We start from the raw sequence: 24,951 nt of genomic DNA, 5'->3' as shown, positions 1-24,951 counted from the left end.
TCAATGTATTTCATTGTATTAGTGCAGAATTTCACTGGTGGCATTTAAATCCAGCAGATCTGTTGGATTTTTCATAAAGTAAATTTCACTTTACTTTGTTATATTGTGGATGTCAATTCACTACATTGTTGTAGTTTATGCTATTGGTATTAAACATTGTTTTCCAGAGTAATTCAATATTTTCATTTTATTAAATTTATACAGTATTTTCGGTAAGATTCTTTGATTTAGAAACCTCACATCATCCCTGACAGGTTTTGCTTAATATTACTTCATTACCAGATCTCTCAATTACCAGTTTGCTTGTAATCAGCCTTTCTCTAAGCAGCTGAAAGGTTTGTGTGGCAATTTTGATGGCAGAATTTAATCAAGGTGAGCTTTAACATTTTAATCTCCTTTACAATATTACCTTTTGTGGTGTTTCAGACGTTGTGGGCATATATATCATCAAAAGTAGATATAAATTAGTTTGTAAATACGTTAGCAAACATTGGCAAAAAAAAAGTTGAAGGGAAGAGTTATTATCTCCTTATCCTGAAAAAATGCACAGTATATGTCCAAACAGCAGAAGGGTAGCTCATGGTGGTGATATGTGTAAAAACATACTTGTTTTCCTCATAGCTCTGTGTTTTGTCTTGTAAACAGAAAAGCTACTGCTTTTTAAATTTAACCACTGTGAGTGGGATCTCACTGCAAAGTAAAACTGACACTGATTTCTTAATGACTTCTACTGCATGAACAAGACTATAACTGAAGACAATAAAAAGGTGGCATTTGGTTTAAGAGGAATAATATAAAGTGGAACCTCGGGTCTGTGAGCATAGTTCGTTCCGGAAACGTGCTCGCAATCCAAAGCACTCGTATATCAAAGCGAATTTCCCCATATGAAATAATGGAAACTCAGATGATTCATTCCACAACCCAAAACTATTCATATAAAAATGATTAATACAAAGTATAAAGTAAAAATACAAAAAACATATTAATGTGCAGTTTACCTTTAAAAAGAATCATGGCTGGTGTGAGTGAGTTTCTAAACACGTGTGGGATTCCACCCAACGGGATGACATGCGGAAGAGTGTCCCAAAGCAATCGCAGTCTCCCAGCGTTGTAGCAGTTCGCCGTATAAGCGCATCCAAAAAGATCGCAGACATGCTATAAGCAGCTGCCGTCAATGGGTCATACAAAGAACATTATAAAGATCCCGCTACAATAAATAACAGCGCTGTTGCTGTTTCAAGCTGAATAAAGCTGGTGTTGTTAAAGTACTGAGACTCAGCTTCGTGTTTTGGGGCACAAGATGGAGACTCGCACGCATACACACACACACACAGTCACAATGCTGTAGTAAACAGTATATGCTCGTACGGATGTTGACTATATGAGTAAAGCACACAGATTCAGACGGAGAATAGGAGACGATTGCCCTCAGGAGGGGGGGGAGAAAGAGAGAGAGAGAGAGAGAGAAGAACTATCAGCTCAGTTGTGATCATATGACGCTTAGCAGACAAAGTGTATCCATACTACTCGTATTGCAAGACATCGCTCGTTAATCAAGTCAAAATTTATTAAAAAATTTTGCTCATCTTGCAAAACACTCGTAAACCGAGGTTCCACTGTATTATTACTTTCTAAATATTGTGTACATGTAGGCATCAATAAAGCCAGTATAGTTGAATATTTTTCATCCTGCAGATTCAACAAGCAAACATTCTTGCAACATTTGGTTTCCTTAGCGATTAAAGTTTGACCATTTCCTCAGAGCATTAGTTATCTTTAGACCTCCCTCAATAATGCTCATTCATTCAGCTTTTTATGAGAAATCCTACTTTGGCAGGACACAGACACTCAGCCATTCTGTTTTATGCAATACATTGAATGAGTTTTTCAGTGTCACCTCAACCAATTATATACCCATGTAGAAAATGCTCAGCCAAGTTTTTTATAATAGTCTGTTTGTCTCTTTCAAATATACTGTGACAAATATGAAAACAGCCAATAATCTCATATGATTGATTTGAGAAAAAAATAGTTATTAAGATTGTTTAGAGAAAGTATAATTTTAATTTGACAGTTACACATTATAATAGTCTTCCCCATCAGTTTTGTCTTTTCTTATTCTTTATTAGAGATTAATATTTTGTACTATTGAAGTACAGCTTTAATTTTTTGGAAATATGGCGTGGGTGTGTTTTATTCTTAGTATGCAGACTACACTTGTAAGTTTACAGTTAAAACTTTCCTTGTATTAATTACACTTATTAAAATGTATGCCTCTACCTGTGTAGAATTGGTCTTATTTGATATAGCCTGTGTATTTTAGAATTAAATATCATACCTTTATAAGAACAATCACTTTCATAATGAACCACATTTTATGATTTTTTCATACTAGAATATTTAATGTGTGGCTTTGATATATTTTGGAACATATGAATCCTTACTTTCATTTTTTGAATTTTTTTTCACATATGTTGACAAATCCATACTGTCAAAAGTATAAATCAGATGATTTGATATATATAAATATAAATATATTGATATAGAAAATAAGCATATGTGCTGAATCATTTGGTAACACTAGAGTATTAATTTTAATATGTAAATGTATGAAACGAGGTTAAAGAATTTGTCTCAGACAGGTGATTCTTTATCGTGTAAGTGAGTTGTATATTTCCATGTGTCTGATATAAATACATAATTCAAATGCATAACCCCCAGTCAAGGCTACTTGATAATTTTATAACCAGATTTAATAAACATATGTATGAGAAGGTAAAAGAACAGTGCAAGTGTGAATCAGGCTCATATGCCTTTTATTTCAGACTAAAGACATGCAATATTGGTTTAATGGATGGATTCAGTTCTTATGAAATCGTTAATTCTCTAAGCTCTCATAAATTTTGTGTGGGGGAGTGCTGGGAATGAGAAAATACACACAGAGTACAGCAATTGCACCAGTAAAGTACATTTATTTTTAGTGATGAGAGAATAAATTGTCTTGTTTACTACATTTTACCTTTGCGCCAAAAGGAAAGTACAAGAAAAGTCTTTGTTAAAGTAAAATACTTTTGTGTCTGTCAAGTAACCTTGAGTAGTGTTTAGTGTTTATTTATGTAAATTGATTTTTTTAGAGCTCTGTGAAAACTATAGGATCTGTGCTTTTTTGACACATTGCAGGGCTAAAGAAGCTGAGTTCTAGTTTACGTGGTTGGCATACTTTAGCAATGACCCAGCTGAAAATGCACAGATATGAAGATTGTGTTGATTCTTGCATCCAAGGTAATTCTATAATTTAATGTGGCACATATTGAAAAATCTTTTTGGTAGTATTGTGTGATGCTATAGTTTTTCAAACTCAAGAAGGGATCTATTGCACTTAAAACAAATGCTTTTTTAAAAAAAAAAAATTAGACTGAAATCACATCACCTTGTTGGTTTATGTGATCTAATTAAAACATTTTAAAAGATGGGATCTGCCAACAAGATTGGCACACATTTCGAATCTGCAAATATATTTGTGTATGTTATCACATTATAACTCCTTGTTAATGCACTGTTGTTACTACTTATATTTCCAAACAAACTGTCATCTCCAGCTGTTTTACTAAATTAATATTAAAGGGGAGAATTTAACATGCAGTTTTGCTCATGTCAAAAATTGTTTCACTTGTAGGTAGATTTCAGTTCATTTTATATAGTGGGTCTTATGATAACTACTTTGACTTTTTTTTGGTGTTTTTACTGAAGAAAACAGTAAAACTTGAATGATGAGGAATTATTTATTTTGACTTTATTGGGTATTTCAAACCTAATGACATACTTAATGTATCAGTTTGTGAAACAAGGGCCTTATTTCAGTTATTAATGTGTCAGTTAACAACTTTATAAAAATCATAACTCTCAACATTTAGGAGGGGCGTTCAATAATTTTTCCACCCCAGTATGAAAGAAAAGAGTTTTTTAAAAAAAATGTTTTTTATTTTTCAGTATAGTCCTCTGATAGCTCCATACACTTAATTCCACTCTTCCTGCAATGCTTTAACACCTTTGAAAAAAAATCTTCTATTTGACCTTCAAACCGGGACTTCACAGCTGCCTTGACATCTTTATCACTTGAAAACCACTGTCCATGGACAGATTTCTTCAAATCTAGGAACAGGAAATAACCCGAGGGAGCCAGTTCAGGACTATAGAGTGGATGGTTATGCTCCTGGAACCCACATTCTTAGATGGCAGCCTGTGATTGACGTGACATGTGAACTGGTGCATTGTCGTGAGGAATCTGCACAACTGCTGTTAGTTTTCCTCATCTTTTCTCTTTGATTGACTCCTGCAAAGCGATCATTGTGTTGGCTAAATCTCCCCAGTTATGGTTGTCTTGTGTGTCATGATCTCCTGGAAATAAAGTTCTTCAATATCCCAAAAGACAGTTGATATGATTTTGCCTGCACATTTTTCTGTCTAAATTTTTCGGGGTGGGAGATGACTTGTGCTTCCCCTGCATTCACTCCATTTTGGACTCAGGATCTCTGTGATAGACTCAACTCTCATCTCCAGTCACCAAATCTTGGCAAAAATTAACTTGGTCTTCACGGAGCATCTCCAAGTTCTCCTGACAGCACTGGAGCTTCATGGCCTACTGACATGGTGGCAGCATTCTTGGAACCCATCTTGCACTGACCTTTGACATGCACAACTTTTCATTAAATATTTTCCAAACTGTACTTGCTGAGATACCCATTTCTTCAGCTATTCAGGAAACCTTAATTCATCTATCTGAAAAATTTAAATCCTCAACTTCCGCAGGCCATCCAGTGTGAGTGTCATCTTCAATGGACTCTGGTCAATTAACACTAGAATTACTAGAGCCTATGAAAAAACTCGTAGATCCGTTCCACCTTAAAACGCTTCGCATCTCTCCGTCAGCATCTTTTGTCGTTTTAATGTGTTGATAAGAAGCAAACAGCAAGCAGCTTGCTATCACATCCTCCCACCCCGCACAATTTTCTCAGCTCAAATCTGTTTACCTGAGTGTCAGTTGCTTAGAGTTGAATAGAGTGAGAAGTCAAGCAAAATGACACCTTTTATAAATGCTATCTCGTTATTTGGAACACTTGCATTTCATGTGTGTTCCGTGTCTACAACGATGTATGTAAACACATCATTAAAACAGAAACGTTTTTCATGTTTTAGTGTTAATTGACAAAATGTAGACATGAAGTGTATAATGTGTGAAGCCTGAATTCCAAATATCAAAGAAACACTTTCACAAAAGGTACAAACAAATGCACTTCCATTCAAAAATATAACTGCAGAAAAAGACCCGCGTTAGGGTGCGACATTGACACGCATTTGCTACAACAGCTTCAGTGGTATCAACTGTTGACTGGCAATCAAAGCTTCACGGGTTCGATCCTGGACGTGTCCGTTTTGAGATGTGAGCTGTTCATATTCTTACGATTTTAGAATAAAAACATACATTTGATTCCAGTCTGTAACAGCTGGTGTAATTTATGATACTTGGTTAGCTTTGTTTTTTTTTTTTTTTATACGCGGGTTCTTTTTCTGCAGTTATATTTTTGAATGGTAGCGCATTAGTTCATTATCCAGTATACCATAGGCAGATAATCCATTATCTAGGCTCATAGGCTCATCTACCTGCATATACCTGAGCCTATCCCTTAATATGGGTGACTGGAGCATGGTATTGATGGCACTGGAGAAAGACGAAAATTGTGAAGGCAATATCAGTGTTCTTTTTTATCTGAAAAAGGAAGCAGTTCTTTTTGTTTTGTCTCAAGATCGCAATTAATTTTTAAGATTGTGAATAATCTGTTTGAAACATCACACGTTAAAAAATGTTTTATTTTTTTCCATAGGTTTAAATCTAGGTGAAAGAGATAACAAGTGGAAAAAGAAGTTTCTTAAATTGAAAGCCGAAGCTTTAGTTAAATGTAGTAAAGACAAATGTGCAGAGGAAGCTATGGAAACTCTGGAGCAGGTAATGTAATATCTTGGGCTTCTGATATCTATTAGCTGAGAAACCACAGATTGCTTTAACTCTGGCCCTTGCAGTTGAATTGCCAATCATAGTAGTAATCTACATCATTAAAAAAATACTGAATTATTTTTTCAGGAGTATGCCAGACATTTAATGTGTAATTATTTTCAGCAATGATAGCAAAATTAAGTTTTTATATTTTATTTTTTCTTTTTCACTTTCTCTGTGTGTGTTTTCATTATCAATTATAACTGAACTGATCCGTACCATCTATTATGACAAAAGGCTTGTTGTATATACAACCCCAATTCCAATGAAGTTGGGACGTTATGTAAAACATAAATAAAAACAGAATACAATGATTTGCAAATCCTTTTCAACCTATATTCAATTGAATACACTACGAAGACAAGATATCGAATGTTCAATCTGATAAACTTTATTGTTATTTTGCAAATCTTCACTCATTTTGAATTTGATGCCTGCAACACGTTCCAGAAAAGCTAGGACAGGGGCATGTTTACCACTGTGCTATATCACCTCTCCTTTTAACAACACTCAATAAGCGTTTGGGAACTGAAGACACTAATTTTTGAAGCTGTGTAGGTGCAATTCTTTCACATTCTTGCTTGATGTACAACTTCAGTTGCTCAACAGTCTGGGGTCTCTGTTGTTGTATTTTGCACTTCATAATGCACCACACATTTTCAATGGGAGACAGGTCTGGACTGCAGGCAGGCCAGTCTAGTACCCACACTATTTTACTACGAAGCCATGCTATTGTAACACATGCAGAATGTGGCTTTGCATTGTCCTGCTGTAATAAGCAGGGACGTCCCTGAAAAAGACGTTGCTTGGATGGCAGCATATGTTGTTCCAAAACCTGTATGTACCTTTCAGCATTAATGGTGCCTTCACAGATGTGCAAGTTACCCATGCCACGGGCACTAACACACACCCATTCCATCACAGATGCTGGCTTTTGAACTTTGTGCTGATAACAATCCAGATGGTCCTTTTCCTCTTTGGCCTGGAGGACATGATGTCCATGATTTCCAAAAACAATTTGAAATGTGGGCTCGTCAGACCACAGCACACTTTTCCACTTTGCGTCAGTCCATCTCAGATGAGCGTGGGCCCAGAGAAGCTGGCGGCGTTTCTGGGTGTTGTTGATATATGGCTTTCGCTTTGCATGGTAGAATTTTAACTTGCACTTGTAGATGTAGCAACAAACTGTATTAACTGACAATGGCTTTCTGAAGTATTCTTGAGCCCACATGGTAATATCCTTTTCAGAATGATGTTGGTTTTTAATGCAGTGCCACCTGTGGGATCGAAGGTCACGGGCATCTAGTGTTGGTATTCGGTCTTGCCGCTTACGTGCAGAGATTTCTCCAGATTCTCTTAATCTTTTGATGATATTATGGACAGTAGATGATGAAATCCCTAGATTCCTTGCAATTGTACATTGAGAAATGTTGTTCTTAAACTGCTAGACTATTTGCCCACGCAGTTGTTCACAAAGTGGTGAACCTCGCCCCATCCTTGCTTGTGAATGACTGAGCCTTTTGGGGATGCTCTTTTTATACCCAATCATGACAAACACCTGTTTCCAATTAACCTGTTCACCTGTGGAATGTTCAAAACAGGTGTTTTTGAACATTCCTCAACTTTCCCAGTCTTTTGCTGCCCCTGTCCCAGCTTTTTTGGAACATGTTGCAGGCATCAAATTCAAAATGAGTGAAGATTTGCAAAACAACAACAAAATGTATCAGTTTCAACATTAGATATCTTGTCTTCATAGTGTATTCAATTGAATATAGGTTGAAAAGGATTTGCAAATCATTGTATTCTGTTTTTATTTACGTTTTACACAATGTCCCAACTTCATTGGAATTGGGGTTATATAAAGCTGTATTGTACTATTCTTTTTTCTCTTTCCATTAGCATAGCTATAACCAACTTGTAAAACCATCTGCTACAATCTAACCATACCTTACAAAAAAGGGAAGCTACAGAATGTTAAAAAGCTTTGAAGGAGAGAGTTAACATGCAATTAAATATGATATTGATTTTATGAAATCATAGTTTGACATAGCACAATTTTCAAATTTGAAGAGCTAACATTTTACTTAGCTTATACATTATAAAGAATTTTAGTATTGCAGGCCCAGTTGGTAAAATTTTCTTCTTTTATCCTTCCATATTTGCCTTTTGGAGAGCAAATGCATTGTACAAAGTAATAGAGCCCAAAAGCAATAGGCATGTGCACTGTCTATAGGTAAGTTTAACTAAGAGTGGTCTAAGAAAACAGCATTACAGTGTAAGTTAAAGATCTGGGGCCTATTGTAAAAACAGTGCTTATGCACAAAAATGTTGCGTATGCCCGTTTCCACGCTCACATCGCGATGTGTAAAAACTAAATTTGGTGTAAAGCCACGCACCTTTTCACGCCAGATCAATCCCTTGCATATGCAAGTTTTCCTCTCGGTTTTCAGACTGGCGGCACCCAGCGTCAAAGCAGTGCTACTATTCCTGTGTGGTTTCCCTTTATTGTTTAGATTCACATCCCTGACACGGGTTTATCAAATATACTGAAATTAACCGCATATCATTTATTAGTTTATGGCATCTGATTGTAATCAACCCGTAACCATATAATGGTGTATAGAATGCCCAAACAATTCCAGATACTATAGCTGCTTTAGCATTGTCACTGTCAGTGCACCACTCAGAGTGTTTAACCCACTGCATTTGAGTGTGGAATCACAGCTCTACAGCAGCTGATCGTAAAGCTCTACCACAAATTGTGTCAAGAGCAGAAAGAAATATCGGGATAGAGCTTCTAGCACACACTGCCTCAGCCATGTGCACAGTCTATTTGAACTTCCCCTGTACGGACCTCGCTGTTCAGAAACAGTTTCCCAAGAGATCAAGTGCTCTTGGTAGAACTGTTTGTACATATAAGTACAATTGCCTCACTGTAAACTTGCATTACAGTTATAATATTGTACAACCTGAGTCACTTATTCTTTTATATTGTATATTTTTCACTGTTTTTTTTATCCTGTTATTTCTATTATTATTATTGTTGTTATTTTACCATTTTATAGGAAAATAAGTTTATGGAGGAATTGCATATTGAATCTCATTGTACCATACAATAACAATAAAGGAATTCAATTCAGTTGAGAGCGCATATTTACAGATGATGACGACTGGCTTCTAAGTCGATTTAGATTAACAGGCGCTATCTTCGTGGAACTCTTGATATCATTTTAAAGATGAAATGCATTGAAGTATATATACAGGGTGACGCAGAAAAATGGAAACTTTTGAAAAACCCAATAAAATTAGAAGAAATCCAACAAAAAAATTTATTGACAGCAGTTGAACCACTGCAACTTGCCTTTTAAGAGACAGTAATCCAAATTATCAGTGTCTGAAAATTATGTCCTGTAGATGGCGTCCTCCTGTACGTATGCATTCTTCCAATCTGCTGTTGAGCTTCCCCATTGATCGCTGCAACATCTCAGCTGGGATACCATGAATTTCATCTTAAATTCTTTGTTTCAATTCATTCAGTGTCCTTTGCCGAGTTGTGTAGACCCGACTCTTAAGCTAGCACCACAAGAAAAAATCACAAATGGACAAATCCGGTGATCTTGAGGGCCAGAAAATGTCACCGAATCTTGAGATGACATAGTTACCGAACAATTCTCGCACAGCTGCCATTGATTGCCTTGCAATTGATTACTAAATTACTAAATGGCAAGATTGTTTACAGCTCAAGGTCCCTGTTCCGCAGTGCTGCCAACTGTACATGGCTGCCACTACGCATTTCAAAAGTTCCTGTTTTTCTGTGTCACCCTGTATATTACATTATACAGATATATTTTAAACTTCATTTAAATAATGTATATTGTTAAAGATTAAATATTCAAGGACTCAGAGGAGCAGCGTCAGTGATGAGCTGGCACCCAGTTCAGGGATTGTTCTTGCCTCGCAATGTATGCTTGCTAGGGCTGGCACAACCCTGGATGGATAAGTGGATGGAATAATTAAACATGTACTACAAAGATATTTCAGTGTTCCCTAAAAGTTTTGAAGAATCAGCGTTCTAAGCTTACATATGGCTTGACATTTATTAAAGAGCTGATTGTGTGGTGATTGGTTACTTGGAGAAAGAAAAGGAAGAACAGGAATCGGGGGTTAGTACATTTGAAAGAGAGAGTACTGTTGCAATAAATTATTTAACTGAGGGTCGTGCACGGGGCAGCAAGCATCTTGCGGGAGGCAGGAACAATCATTGGAAAGGGTCGCAAGCTTGTCACTACCACTGTGTCAACGTACCACAATTTTATACATGCTTTAATTTCTATCATCATGAAAATGATATCAAGTATACATCTTAGTATTTAAATTGTTCAGAGATGTGTAACATCATGAATGCAATGTATTCTGTGTCCTATCAGCGTAAAAGAAAACCTGTTTAAGAAGCACATACTGATTCACACACTCAAGAGTACATAGAATGCAAAGTATTTAACGTGTTACTTTAGTTACGATGGGATTTGAGAAACTATTAAATTAAACGATTTTAAGATGAGGTTTATGATGTTCTACTTTAATGACAAAATAAACTTTGTGATTAAAGTGGAAATTTCTACCTTTTTTCACACTGTGTCCCAGTTTTTTTTTCTTTTCTCTGTAACCTAATATTCTTCCGTATGACACTCAGACGGTGGGCTACGACTCGCCTTTTTACAGCGACTTTGATATCTGACCACTTCTTATTTATTTTGGGCACTGTGCAACTTCCTGAACTTGAACTTTCGAGTTTCGCCTCCACTCTGTCACTCGATCAGCTTCCTTTTGTTGTTTTTTTATCACTGCTTAAACCAAGAAATAGTACATTTTTCCTTGCCTCTATTTGGTATTTGCTGAAATTCTTCTTTTTCCCCATGTTTTTACCATTGTTTTTTCACAGAACACAAAACATAATGGGCTATTTATATTGATTTGCATATTCAAAGAGGCGTTATTCTGGGAGGAGTCGGGGTGGAGCAACAGGCGCATGCACAAGTGTTACTTTTCACGCTGACTAGGATTTATGGAGTGGAAGAACATGGAAGTTGGCGTATGCATAGATTTATGCATCTGGATTTTTTTGTACATGAACACACACATTTCCGCTTTTGTCCGTACGCCATGTTTTAGTGTAAATTCCACGCACAGTGTTATACATGAGGTCCCTGGTGATTTCAGTAAAATGCTAGTATACTATATTTGTATGTAATTTTCAAACTGATGCATGTACTTTTTTTATTTTTTAACAAATACCCAACATTAATAAATTGTGCACTTTAACAATACATTAACTATTTTACAAAACACATAAGTCTTTGTCATGAAACAGAGTAGCTAATAAGGAAATATTCACAGGCCAGAATTCAAGTAGTTGCTATGTTACATGAGCATTGACATAAACAATCAACAGCTCTCATAAAGATTCAAGTCACATTGTCCTAACATTATATCCACTGCATAAATAGATTAGAGCACAGCTTCTTTTTCCCACTATCACTGACAAAACAGCACAAAATGTTGACTTTAAAACGTAAAGTCAGTCAAGTCTTGCTCTTTGAGCAAGTTAAGACACTTCCCCCCTTTCCCATACACACAAGCCACTCTTTAAAATCATACCAACATATAACATGTAATTTGTGCAATGGTCAGTGTTAACGTTCATCCACTTTAGGTATACTTAATAAACAAGTAAGTAACATTTTACAAACTCCAGGCACTTGCATTTGTAGATAACTGACAGAAAAAGCTTCTTTCTGGCACACCTTCCAAATAATCTGTTAGGACAGAGATACCATCTGATGGTGGTTCTGGAGACTTGATATCCCCAGGATTTTACTTTTTCTTTAAATTCCCCAACAGTGATCCTTGGAGATATTATTGCCTGTCTTACCATCCTTCTCACAGTACATAGGGATAAAATAAACTTGGGTCCTCTTCCAGGTAAGTTTGTCACAGTTCCTGTTGATGACCACTTTTTTTATTATTGCTCTAACTGTAGAAATGGGCATTTTCAGGTGAATAGCTTTTTTTTTGTAGCCATTCCCTGAGTTATGGAGGGCAACACATTTCTCCCTCATTTGGATTGAGTGTTCTCTTTTCTTTGCCATGATGATGATTGGCTAAGGAAATTTGGTTCTGTGTCTCCTCTCATTTGTATCCTAGTTAATCAGGAAGTCGTTGATTAAAAATATAAATCTCTTCTCCCCCCAGCCCCCAATTAGATCTCAAGCGGGGCCATATGCTTAGTACGAGGACTTACGGACTTATGTTCTGGAATTTATTCCTTTAATACGAGATGTTCTTAATTGTTCTCAGAGATCCAGTGGTCTGTTTTGACAGTGGGAGTGATAGTTATTTAATAGTGCTGAAACCACATTCTTTCATCCAACTCTTTTCATATAAGAACAATTAAAGTTTGAAATAAAAAAATTGCAGTTTTATGTTGTTTTTCAATACTGTTCAATCGCAGTAAGGTTTTTTTCTACAATCATAAATTTCTATTACAGAGCTGACTACTACTGTTACTTTAGCAATCTAAGTACTGCACTAAAACCAATAATTTTATTTTACAACAGATAAAAAATATAAACAAAGCAAGATTTATTCCTTCTACAAATTGTAAAATTACCTGCATATTTGTATTCCGTTACATTAAAACCAGGAAATGTGCCTGGCCTAGGTTACATCAGTTGTTATATAACCTTATAAGCAAGTGCAGAACAAGTTATTGCACCTCACTCAGAAGCTGTTTCAAATTGCAGAAGATTGGTACTCAAGAGTAATGAACTAAATTAAATTCATTTTTTTTTTTTTACATTAATTTGCTCTAAATTCAGTATTAGTAAAGTGATTGAGCAGAGTGTATTGAAAATACCTAGTTTAGAGATTATACCCATCTTAGACCATCATCCATATAGAGCAGAAACAGCTGTTGAGATAGCACAGTTTGTAATTGGCAAGATTTTGTTATATGTGTAATAATTGATAATTCTTTATGATTTTTTTACTCAATTTTTATTGATGTCAAAACAAATAGTAAGGCAACAAGAAATGAAAAAAGACAATTTCATGTATAGATTTTGAAGAAATCCCCTCACCACCACCACTGACACCAACGTAACACCCACCCCACCCCGGAGCTAAAATGTACAGTACAGTATACTTCCATTGGTGATACATGTAAAATCATACATTTGTAAACAGAAAAGATATTACTTTTTACAGTTAACCACTGGGAGTGGGATCTCACTGCAAAGTAAAATTCTACTGTATGAACAAGTCTACAGATTCTTTACTCTTCAGCCATATCTGCTGTATAAGAAGTTTGAAGGTTGAATTTCGGGTTAATTTAGAATGTATTCAATTCTTGTACAATTGTACAATTGTGAATTGCAGTCTTCAAGTACGATCTACAATAAGTTCAAGGACAAACGTACTATATCCATGAGTAAAATGGGGGATTGATTGAACTTGCCACATACTGTTTTAGGAATCTATGATGTTAATAAAGTATGGTTTTCTTAATGTATGGTTTGGTTAATGCTTCTGGCTGTTTGCTTCATGTATGGGAACAGCAATAAGTTAAGGCTCCCATTCAGCTCTATCAGGGAGGAATTCATTGTTACATGAGCACATGAACATCTGCAGTACTACGGGTCTAAGGACGCTAAAGTATCTGAAGCAGGCATCATTGTGAGGACATGGAGGAAGTGTAGAGCAGCTGAGGAGTCCAGCCGACAGAAGCTCAGGAGAAGCACAAGGCTTTTATCGGGAGTGTGGTACAAGGTAGAGCAGGACTTGGAAGCTCACCACTAACCTGAATAAGTACAACATCACCAGTGAGAAGGAAAGGTTGAGGCTGGTGCAGGAGGAGGTGCGTGCTTCAGTGGAGGAAGAACGAGCAAGCAGAGTTGTGAATATGTGTAAATAAGGTGCCTAGATGAAGTAGTAGGAATAGTTGATGGAGTGGAATGTCACCTGGCAGGACATCTGGAAGTGGGACCCACAGAGGACTAAGTTCTTGATTCAGGGGGTGTACAACGTCCTCCCTAGCCCATCCAACCTGTTTGCATGGGGCAGGTAGAAACACTGGCATGCCCCCTATTTCTTAAAATGGGCACCCTCGAGCACATCCTGATGGACCACAAAATGCCACATGGACACAGGTTGAGACTTGCTCAACTTCGTTTGGGTCACCTAGGAGAGTGTGTCTATTGTAAGACCCAAAACAATATTGACGATGTGTCCAAGTCTGTGCATCTGTGGATGTATGATTAACAGCTGTACTGTATATTTGTCCTTTAATCTTACTGCATGCATATTTTGCTTTATTAAATTTTAATGATTGATACAGAGAGAGTAAATAAACTTATCAACTAACCAGCTTTTTTGAACCTGAAGAAAATTACATAAGTTGCAACAGGAATGATGTAAACCAGAATAATGATGAAAATCAAAATATCAACTCTACCCTTCAGAGAGTAAAAGATGAACTATAATAAGACACAACACCAATTTAATTTTTCATCTATTACTTTTAGATTTTACCATGACTGTCATTGATGGTTCAGCAGTTATTCAACGGTTCAGCTTTTGTGCTGCTTTGACCAAGAAGTAATCAAAATTATTTTCATGTACTGAACTATTCTAACATCTGTGTTTGGGATGTTTGTCTGTTTATGTATGTATGCATTTATTTATTTATTGGACACTTACCCATCAACAACATATAGCAGAATAAATTTAAAAATATTTGAGATCTCTTGCCCTATGTTTACTTTTAGCATTCTTCACACATCTTTCTTCTGTATCCTTTTGGGTCTGAACCTCTCTTGAGCATGTTCTCATAGTGTCTGCTTTTCCCAGTCTTTTATTTTGAGGTTCCATTCTCTCATCTTGTATGCCTTTATACTTCCTGTCTTTAAAGGCGAATCTCAGTGTACCTCAGACAAGAGATCAGACATCCCAACGCATAAACAGATCATAGCGTAATAGCATTTTATTTTATATTAGATTTATTTATCTTCAACACTGGACTTCTGAAAAAACATTTTCTGCTCCTATTACTCTAAAGCTATTTATTTTTTTGGTCTTTTTCTTGGTTATTAATGAGGTATCGTAATTCCATTTGCATCATATTGCAGATATATAGTACATGTGTTCATTATGTATATTGAACAATACTAATGCACCACACTCATGCTAAATTATCTTTTTGCTGCTTTTTAGGTATCAGATATTGGCAATGATCCTCAACTAATTGCACTAAAGGCCAGAATTAATTTAAGGAGGGGACAAATTGATCAAGCATTAAAGGTGACATTTCGCTTCCTTTGTATTAGATCCTTGAAACTTACTGTACGTCTTGTATTTCTTCCTGCAGTGCATTTTGGTTGTTTTGGTTTACTTGGACTCAAAAAGAGGTCTGGATAATTGTCCTCATGTTTAAAAAAAAAAACTGTTATGTGCATTCATAATTTGTTAAATAATTCAGAAGTCACTAACCCATACAAGAAACCCATTATGAGAACTGTTTCTTTGACAACTTGGTATTTTGCCTTTAATCACAAAACATGTAGTTTTATCCTGACTGATGTACAGTGTACATATTAGGGAAAAAGTAATAGAGTTAGTAAAGAGGAGTCAGAGTAATGGGAAACCTACTATTGACATTGTCCATGCATGTTAATCGATTTTAGTGATGATAAAGTACATTTTAAAACACATACACCCAAATTAAAAAACAAACGCGTAATAAAACACCAGAGAGAGAGAAACAGCTAACCCAAATCTCTCACCAAATAGCTACTTTCTTTATCTCCCTAACCCTATAATCTGTTTAAGTCTAAGGTAAAGCACATTACTGTTGTGAGAGTGAAGGTAAAAACAGGAGACACAGAAGGGAATGATGTACAGTAAACAACAAAAAGGTTAACAAAAAATATATGGGGTAAAAGAGATCGCAAAGAAGCCCTCTCACTTTTGCCAAAAAATAATTTATTTCTGAATAGATCACAAGAGTCTATTGATAAGGATTTTATTCACATCTGTTCTTTATATGTTCTTTAATGTCAGGTGGTGTTCAATTTTTTCCCCCCCATTCATGTTGCTTCACTGTACGTAATATGGTCAGCCAATACCCAGAGTTGTGGGTTTACTAACTCAGGATTTTTTTCACCTTGTAGCCAATAGGAGTTTTGTAAGAATATACTCAGATCTTAGACCCTGTTGAGACAGTGGAATAGCAGCTAAAAATTAAATCACAATGGAATGCGATAGAACATAAATAAAAAAGTAGTACTTGTTTGAGTGGTCAAAATTTGTTGTTTTTATAAATGGTGCATTAACAAAATGTTATAGGAGAGGAGATGATTTCCAGTGTTAAGAGCACATTAGGTATAAATTAATTAGTATTTTTGCATACCTCACAGTACTGATCAGATAGTTAAGTGAGTAACAGAACTGATAAAGATGTAGGAAGGATAGTCACACAACTGACATTGAAAAAAGGAACCTAAACATTATAGTAGATGAATTTGTAGCTAAGTAGAAAAAGGCCAAATATGAATCTAATTAGCATCTGAAGTCTTCCTATGCTGAAAACGTCTCCTACGGGTCTAATACCTATTAGAAACAAAGAGGAATGGAAACATGTACGGCTCCTCATAATCAGAGAACATTTTATGCAAATGTAGTTTGGTTTTGCAGTTTTGGAACTGTTCCCAATCATTGTCACTTTCTCATATACACAGTATATGAGCTACATAGAGAAAGTATAGGAATTGTGAATAAATTCAAACTCGAGATTTTGATGAATCTTGATGCTTTAGACCTTCCTGAGTCCGAAAGTACCATTTTTTGAAATGATGTCTGTCTGTGTGTAAACACGATAACTCAAAAATGCTTTGACCCAGGTCAATGAGATTTTGCACACCTGCTTTATATCAAAAATAAGTAATCCTCTCAACTTTTGAGCCTCTTCCAGTATCTGGAAGTGGTACTTTAATTGAATACTTATGCACATTTTCAAGTAAACTATGGTTATAATTACAGATAGGTGATTCAGATTTTGTGTAGATATTTATAATGATTAAAAGCAAACAGATATGAAATTTGAGAAAAATTACTGAACTAGAAGTAGTATTTTATTTAAACAATCATCTGAATTTTTTGTATCATGGAAATATAAATGTGTACAATATTAAAAACTATATTCAATATAACGCATATTCTTTCAATAACTATTATTAATTTTATTTTAATCTATACATCATCAGTTTAACAATAATGTGTAAACATTGAACATGCCATGTAAATATAAAGATTTAATGGGAACAATAAGCTGCTACGTCCCTTGCGTGTTCTTGGTAATACATTTAACTTTATGATTTTTTTTTTCTGCCATCATTATCCTAATTAAATGTAGCTGAATGTAGTTTTTCCTGTAACAATTTATCACAACAAATAATATATAATCCTAACACTTTTTCTATATTTTTAGGTGACTATAACTCTTTTTACTTTGCACGTAATCTAGACTTGCAGAACCTAAGAAAATTATTTTGTTCTATTGGCTTATTGACATGAATATTTTGTGGATATCTACAATAAATGTATTTGAATTTTTCCTTAATTATCTTTATTGCAGTAATTGGAAGAACACATTCTAATTTTAATAAATAATTTATTGTTAAATTAACATATTAATGCTCATATGGGAGCTCATATAAAGCACTGGAAATGTTAATATAAATTCAAATGATTTGACAACTTTGATATTCAAATGTTTCCTATTAGTTATTGGTCAAAAGACAAGCCTAACATATATAAAGATCAATATTGCTGTTATAATCCAAGCCAAGATGTGCTGAAAAATATATGCATGCTAATTGGTTATTTTGGTCAACCTTCCACTGATTAGCAAAAGTGTGAATTTTGAGATAATTTGAGATTATTTTTCGTTATAGTATCATACTAAATTTGAAATTTGAAAACAAGCAGGTACTGTGCATTTTCTTTTCAGGTTTACTGTCACTAGAAGTAAGGTTTAAATATATAAAACTTTTTGCTGTTACATTGTAAAAATATGAATCTGTATATTTAAAAAAAATTGTACTTTTGGTTGCATTTACAGATGACAGCCAGTCTCTTGGTTTCCCATCCAGATATTGCTGAAGTATATGCCTTGAGGGGTAATATTCATTTCCAGCAACAGGAATATCAGCTGGCTGAAAAACAGTAATACAACTTTGTTTTTCTTACATAGTTTAATCTTTTTCCTGTAGATAAGATACAAATATTAACATAATCACAGTTACATTTAGTGACATCTAATATTACATTTTATAGCTAACTAAATAAAAAGTTAAAAATACCAGCTCTTATTTTTATCCTTGCGTTTGTTCATTCTTTCTGCTTTGAGTATTTTTCCATTAATATGAAATACTGTATATAGCATGAGCAGACAAACTCACTGGATAACGTTGTGAACTTTAATGGTATTGACAGAACGAGTAAATGAAGTGCCAGGAGTTAAATAGTGACCTTCAGTACCTTCAAAATGTATTCAAACCCGTTCATTTTTTACACATTTTGTTATGTTTCAGCCTTTTGCTAAAGTAATTTACATTCATTTTTTTCCCTCATCAAGCAGCACTCAATACTCCATAATGGCAACATGAAGATAGGATTTTACTATTTTTTTAAATTAGTAAAATTAAAAACTGAACTTTAATATTGACACAAGTATTTAGACTCTTTTCACAGTACTTAGCTGAAGCACCTTTGGCAGCGATCACAGCTTGGAGTCTACTTGATTATGACTCAACATGTTTTGTGTACCTGAATTTGGGCATTTTCAGCCACTCTTCTATACAAATCCTCTCAAGCTCTGCCAGGTTGAATGAAAGTTGTTAGTGGAAAGCTGTTTTCAGGTGATTATCCTGTTGAACGTTGAACCTTCAGCCTAGAGCTCTCTGGAGCAGCTTTTATTAAAGGATAAGTTTGGTATTTTTCAGTTACAAGTATAAATATAGTGTGTATATACAATATATATACTTTTTTTTTTTACGTTAAGTTAAACACTTTCTATAAATTAAAAAAAATATTTTGTTTGTTTTGGTGTTTTACAATGGAGGTTACAGGACGTGGAGGAAAATCTTAAAAATTTCCCAGCTGCATTCTTTTTTTATGCCAAGAAAGTTGTCAAAAATTGATCCACGCCTCCCATGTTTCCGATACATGTTTGTGACAACAAAACAACAACAACATTTATTTACATAGCACATTTTCATACAAAAAGTAGCTCAAATTGCTTTACATAATGAAGAATACAAAAATAAAAGACACAGTAAGAAAACAAAATAAGTCAACATTAATTAACATAGAATAAAAGTAAGGACCAATGGCCAGGGTGGACAGAAAAAACAAAAAAAAAACTCCAGACGGCTGGAGAAAAAAATAAAATCTGTAGGGATTCCAGACCATGAGACTGCCCAGTCCCCTCTGGGCATTCTACCTAACATAAATGAAACGGTCCTTTTTGGATTTAGGGTTCTCACGGAATGACTTGATGATGATGGTCACGTAAACTTCTGGCTTTTAATCCATCCATCATTGTTGGAGCATCCTGATGCTTTGAGTAGGTGGTGGTGGCGCAGGCCACCAACACAAAGAAACTAGAAAAAGAAACAGAAGAGAGAGTAGGGGTCAGTATGGATTTTAGAGCCACCATGAATAGTTATTATGATGAAATGAACATAAAGAGTATCAGAATTAAGTTAAAGTGAAGTTATGAAAAGGCCATGTTAAAGTAATGTGTTTTCAGCAGTGTTTTAAAGTGCTCTACTGTATTAGCCTGGCGGATTCCTATTGGCAGGCTATTCCAGATTTTAGGTGCATAGGAGCAGAAGGCCACCTCACCACTTCTTTTAAGTTTTGTTCTTGGAATTCTAAGGAGATACTCATTTGAGGATCTGAGGTTACAATTTGGAATATAAGGTGTCAGACATTCCGATATATAAGATGGGGCGAGATTATTTAAGGCTTTATAAACCATAAGCAGAATTTTAAAGTCAATCCTGAATGACACAGGTAACCAGTGTAGTGACATCAAAACTGGAGAAATGTGCTCGGATTTTCTTTTCCTAGTTAGGATTCTAGCAGCTGCATACTGCACTAGTTGCAAACGATTAATGTACTTTTTGGGTAGTCCCGAGTGCATTACAGTAATCTAGCCGACTGAAAACAAATGTGTGAACTAATTTCTCAGCATCTTTCAGTGATATAAGAGGCCTAACTTTAGCTATGTTTCTTAAGTGAAAAAATGCTGTCCTAGTGATCTGATTAATATGCGAAAAGTGATCTGGAAATAATTATCACACTAATTATCATGATCACTCCTAACCTATTAACAGCTATGTTTGATGCAATCCCAGATGGGTTAAAGTGTAGAAGGACAAACAAATTGTAATTGCCTTTACCTCACTACTAGCATGTAGACTTACTGTATATTACTCAACTGGAAGAATCCCAGCCCACAACCTTTAAGTCAGTGGGTAATTGATGTTCTATACTGTACTGTCTGAAATTGGAAAAATAGTCAAAATTCTGATTTATAGGATCTGTTCAAAACTTTTTCTTTTTAAATATGGCAGAATCTATCACTTTAGAATAATTTTCTATATTGGGGAAAAGGACACTCTTATTTCCTTGCTCCTTCAAAGATTTGCTTTGTTGGCTGGCTCTGCTCTCTTTCTTTTGGGTTAGGGTTGAATTTTGGTTTTGTTAAGTTTGATTTGATTGTATGGATTATTATTTGCTTCTAATTAAAATTAAGAAAAGAAAAAATGATGGTGGTTGCTGTTCTTGTAGGAACCTTCAATGCTGAAGAATTCCTTTTGCAACATTTCCTAGGTCAATGCCTTGACACAATCCTCTCTACACTCAACTGGCAATTTCTTTAATGTCATAGTTTGTTTTTTCTAATGATGTGCAATAAATTGATTTGGCCACAGGTGGACTGCAAACAAGGTGTATAAACATCTTGGTGATAATCAAAAGAATGTGATGTGCCTGAGTCAAATTACAAGTGTCATAGCAAAGGGTCTGAATATTTATGTGAATGTGATATTTCAGTGGTTTATTTTTAATAAATTTGTAAAAATTCCTACAATTCTGTGTTTACATTGTCAATCTGGGGTGTGGTTTCATGTGGAAAAAAATTAATTTAAATGATTTTAGCATACAGGTGCAACATAAAATGTGAAAAAAGTTATGTGAAAAGTGAACTGAATACTTTCTAAAGGTATGGTATATTAATTTTAACAACAAGCTTATTTTATATGATGATTTATTTATCTCTGAATGATTTTGGATTGCCACAATATCCACTCAAATTTCCCAATTATGTTATAAAACTATTTTTCCTGATGTGATCTATGGAGAAGAAAGTCACAGCTGAAGTTACTATACTTGCATGACAGGGAGGAAAATACACAGATTTGGTGTAAAGTACACAATAGGCAGTTCCCCAAGCAATGTTAAACCTGCACATACCTACCTGTGTGTATGTGTGTGCCTGTGTACATGCCATCAGTACTACATCTGAAAGACTGTACAGTACAGTGGGTAATATTTGAACTCTCTGCAGTTCTTTCTTAAAACCATAAATGATCAATAGACCATTTTTTTCAAAGTACACTTTAAATAACGTCAAATTCATAACCTATTCATTTGATTTAAGAATCTTGCTCTAGGTTGTAATAAAATTGTTCACTTCTTTTGCTTGCCTGCCTGTAGGGAAAACCTTGGGGTTGATGGCAGAATTAGCACTCTAGCCACCATAAAAAACCTCACATTGTTTCCATTCCAACTGAACTAGTGTGGTGCTGAGGTGTCACCAATGGGTGCACTCGGGTCCTAATCTGGGATCCTGAGTTGGTTCATCACGTGGTTGGTGGTCCTAACCTCTCTCTCTCTTTGCTTACCTGCTAAGTGTTGTATTCAGCCAAATGAATGCTGTTTTTTTGACTTATGCCTTAGACTATATTGGACTATTGATGTTTTTTAACAAATGCCACAAGCAAAAAAGCCTATTTCATAAATATAATTGGTACCCTGCCAGATTAAAAGCCATTGAGATTCAATCCAGTCACACAAAACTGTTGTGTAATGATGCTTGACTATACCACTTGATGGCAGAAAGTGGTATTTTTCTTTTTAGTAAGCTGTTTAGCCCTGCTTTAAATGATTACATTGATAATCATCATTTTTTTTCTAAAGGAAAATTATCAACAATAATAACTCGGTATCACTGAAGTCTATTTAACACTATCCTTCTCACTCTTCTGAAATAGTTTTCTATGGTTTTGGCCTATTTATGATATTACCATCTTAACACTGTAGTTTTCTGCTGTCAATCCATATAATCTTTATTTGTAATGTCTATTACTTTTCACTAAGATCATGTTGAGCACTACTTAATAATAGAGAAATTAGTTTTCGTCTTTGCCTTTTTTAGGTTCCCTCCCTATCTTTATGGTGATTTTCATCTATAAAATACATAATGCCCAACATGTTTTGTAATCTACTATAAAATATGTTTTATAGACTTTTTTTTGTTTATCCAATTTCCATTTACATTAAGTAATGCCGAAATGATTCCATTTACATTGCAGCTTCTGCCTTAAGAAGTGGGCAAGTGATCCCTATATAATCTCCCTTCAATAACTGTGGTTGAAATATTAAGACAAGAGAAATATGGTACAAAAGAAAGGATATATTTAACTTGCTTTAAAATGCAGCTTTCATTCCTAATACATATTGCAGTATAATTATTTGTATATATACAAATACAGCTAAAGAGAAGCAATTGTAAGAGTGCAGTTCTCATTTTAGTTCTTCAGTGAGAACTTTGACAAATCTGTAGTTCCATTTTTCAGTGGAGTGAAGGCTTTGGCATAGAGTCAGCAGCAAATCTGTGCTGACTGGGCTTCTTGTTTTGAAGCATTCTAAGAGGCCTTATATGTGCTCACTTTCCTCTGACCAATGCAATTATTACCAATATTGCACATTTGCATGTGCTATGTATGGATTAGGTTCTGTAGGACCCCAATATATCGCAGTCTTAAAGTCTCTGCCTGAAAGAATTGTCTTTGCTTTACCTAGAAAAATATATATATGCTAAACATAAAAAAGGCTCCAGAATCACAGTATCAAAGTGGTTTTTTTTTTTCAACTCTTCTACTCTTCTGACCTGGGAAGAAAGTTTCCCTGTTTTAAGAATGTTCTGTTGACCCAGACATGCTTCATGGGTGCAATATTGTGATGTCAGAAGTACTCCTGGGTCCAGCATAAAACAAGTTGCTCCTCCTCACTAAGAAGAGTTGGAATTGGGAGAAATTGAAGACAAGGCTCACCTGGAGAGGAATGAATGAGGAAAAGTGAGAAACAATAAGTATTTATTTGAACATGCAACTTGTGTATTGTATGCCCTCTAGCAGTTTCTGTCTTTCTTTCTGCATATATACAGTATGTGTATGATATATATATATATACACTAGACATTAAGCCCATTACAATAACGGGCGCTAGAACAGTAGTGCATAAACATTAGTAGGAACAGTCTATATTAAATGGCAAGGGGCCTTGTATGTGGCTGTAATACGTGTCACTGTATTGTGTGCCTTTAATTTTCTCTCTCAGTAATACTGGCTTGTATCTCCGTAAAATGCCTGTGATTTTGTCTGACCGTAATACAGTGGAACCTCGGTTCACGACCATAATTCATTCCAAACATTCCAAATGTAACCCAATTTGGTCGTGAACCAAAGTAGTTTCCCCCATAGGATTGTATGTAAATACAATTAATCCGTTCCAGACCGTATGAACTGTATGTAAATATATATTTTTTTTAATATAAGCACAAATATAGTTAATTGTACCATTGAATTCAAAGCGTAATAGTAAACTAAATGTAAAAACATTGAATAACACTAAGAAAACCTTGAACAACAGAGAAAGCTAACACTGCAAGAGTTTGTGCTATAGCCTTACGACCCGCTCGCTAAAAACACTTTTTTTTTTAATGAGTTTTAAGCACAGGAAAAAAAAATGAACATTTGAAAAATCCGTAATTTAATACACAACCAAGAAAAGTAACATTGCAACAATGCACATGCGCCTGTGTGTGTGTGTGTGTATCTGTCTCTTGCGTGTGTGTCTCTCTTAAGTGCGCGCCTGTGTGTGTGTGTGTGTGTGTGTGTGTGTGTGTGTCTCGCCTGTGTGTGTGTGTCTGTGTCTGTCTGTCTCACGCCTGTGTGTGTCTGTGTCTGTCTGTCTCACGCCTGTGTGTGTCTGTGTCTGTCTGTCTCGTGTGTGTGTGTGTGTCTGTCTGTCTGTCTCGCACGCGCCTGTGTGTGTGTGTCTGTCTCGCATGCACCTGTGTGTGTGTGTCTGTCTGTGTGTATGTGTCTCGCGTGCCTGTGTGTGTGTGTCTCTCTCGTGCACACGCACCTGTGTGTGTGTCTGTCTCTGCACACACAGGGAATGCACATATAGAGACTGAACACATGCTGTGTGGCCCCGCGCATGCGCACTTCACCAGAAGACACACACACAGACACCTGGACGCACACAGTTAAATGTATGTCCTGTTGATTTAGTATGCGTATAGATCAGTGATCGTGAGTCCTTTCTTCTGATGGCATTGCGATGTTTTTGTATACGTGTTGCGATTCTTTTTGATGTTTGTCCTTTGCATACCGCTGGGCAAGATCTACATGGAATTCTATAAACTGTGTTTCGTGTTTCTGCTGTCAATTTCTTGTTTTTAGCATTAAAGAGGACCATGCGTAGAT

The 24,951-nt window shown here is 35.4% G+C and overlaps 1 protein-coding gene across 2 annotated transcripts in view; it reads left to right on the top strand.

Moving 5' to 3' along the window:
* The window catches only part of ttc37 (tetratricopeptide repeat domain 37), a 197,322-nt gene that overhangs the window by 71,543 nt on the left and 100,828 nt on the right, over window positions 1-24,951 (top strand). For both annotated transcript variants that reach the window (XM_039759363.1, XM_039759362.1), the window contains exons 10-13: window positions 3,181-3,282; window positions 5,883-6,004; window positions 15,323-15,409; window positions 18,228-18,331. In XM_039759363.1, the coding sequence (XP_039615297.1) occupies window positions 3,181-3,282; window positions 5,883-6,004; window positions 15,323-15,409; window positions 18,228-18,331 (415 nt within the window). The remainder of the gene's footprint in view (window positions 1-3,180; window positions 3,283-5,882; window positions 6,005-15,322; window positions 15,410-18,227; window positions 18,332-24,951) is intronic.

The sequence above is a fragment of the Polypterus senegalus genome, chromosome 7 (assembly GCF_016835505.1).
Source record: "Polypterus senegalus isolate Bchr_013 chromosome 7, ASM1683550v1, whole genome shotgun sequence".
Classification (NCBI taxonomy): Eukaryota; Metazoa; Chordata; class Cladistia; order Polypteriformes; family Polypteridae; genus Polypterus; species Polypterus senegalus.
The sequence above is the reverse complement of the archived record's forward strand: the minus strand, read 5'-3'. Positions and strand labels throughout refer to the sequence as shown.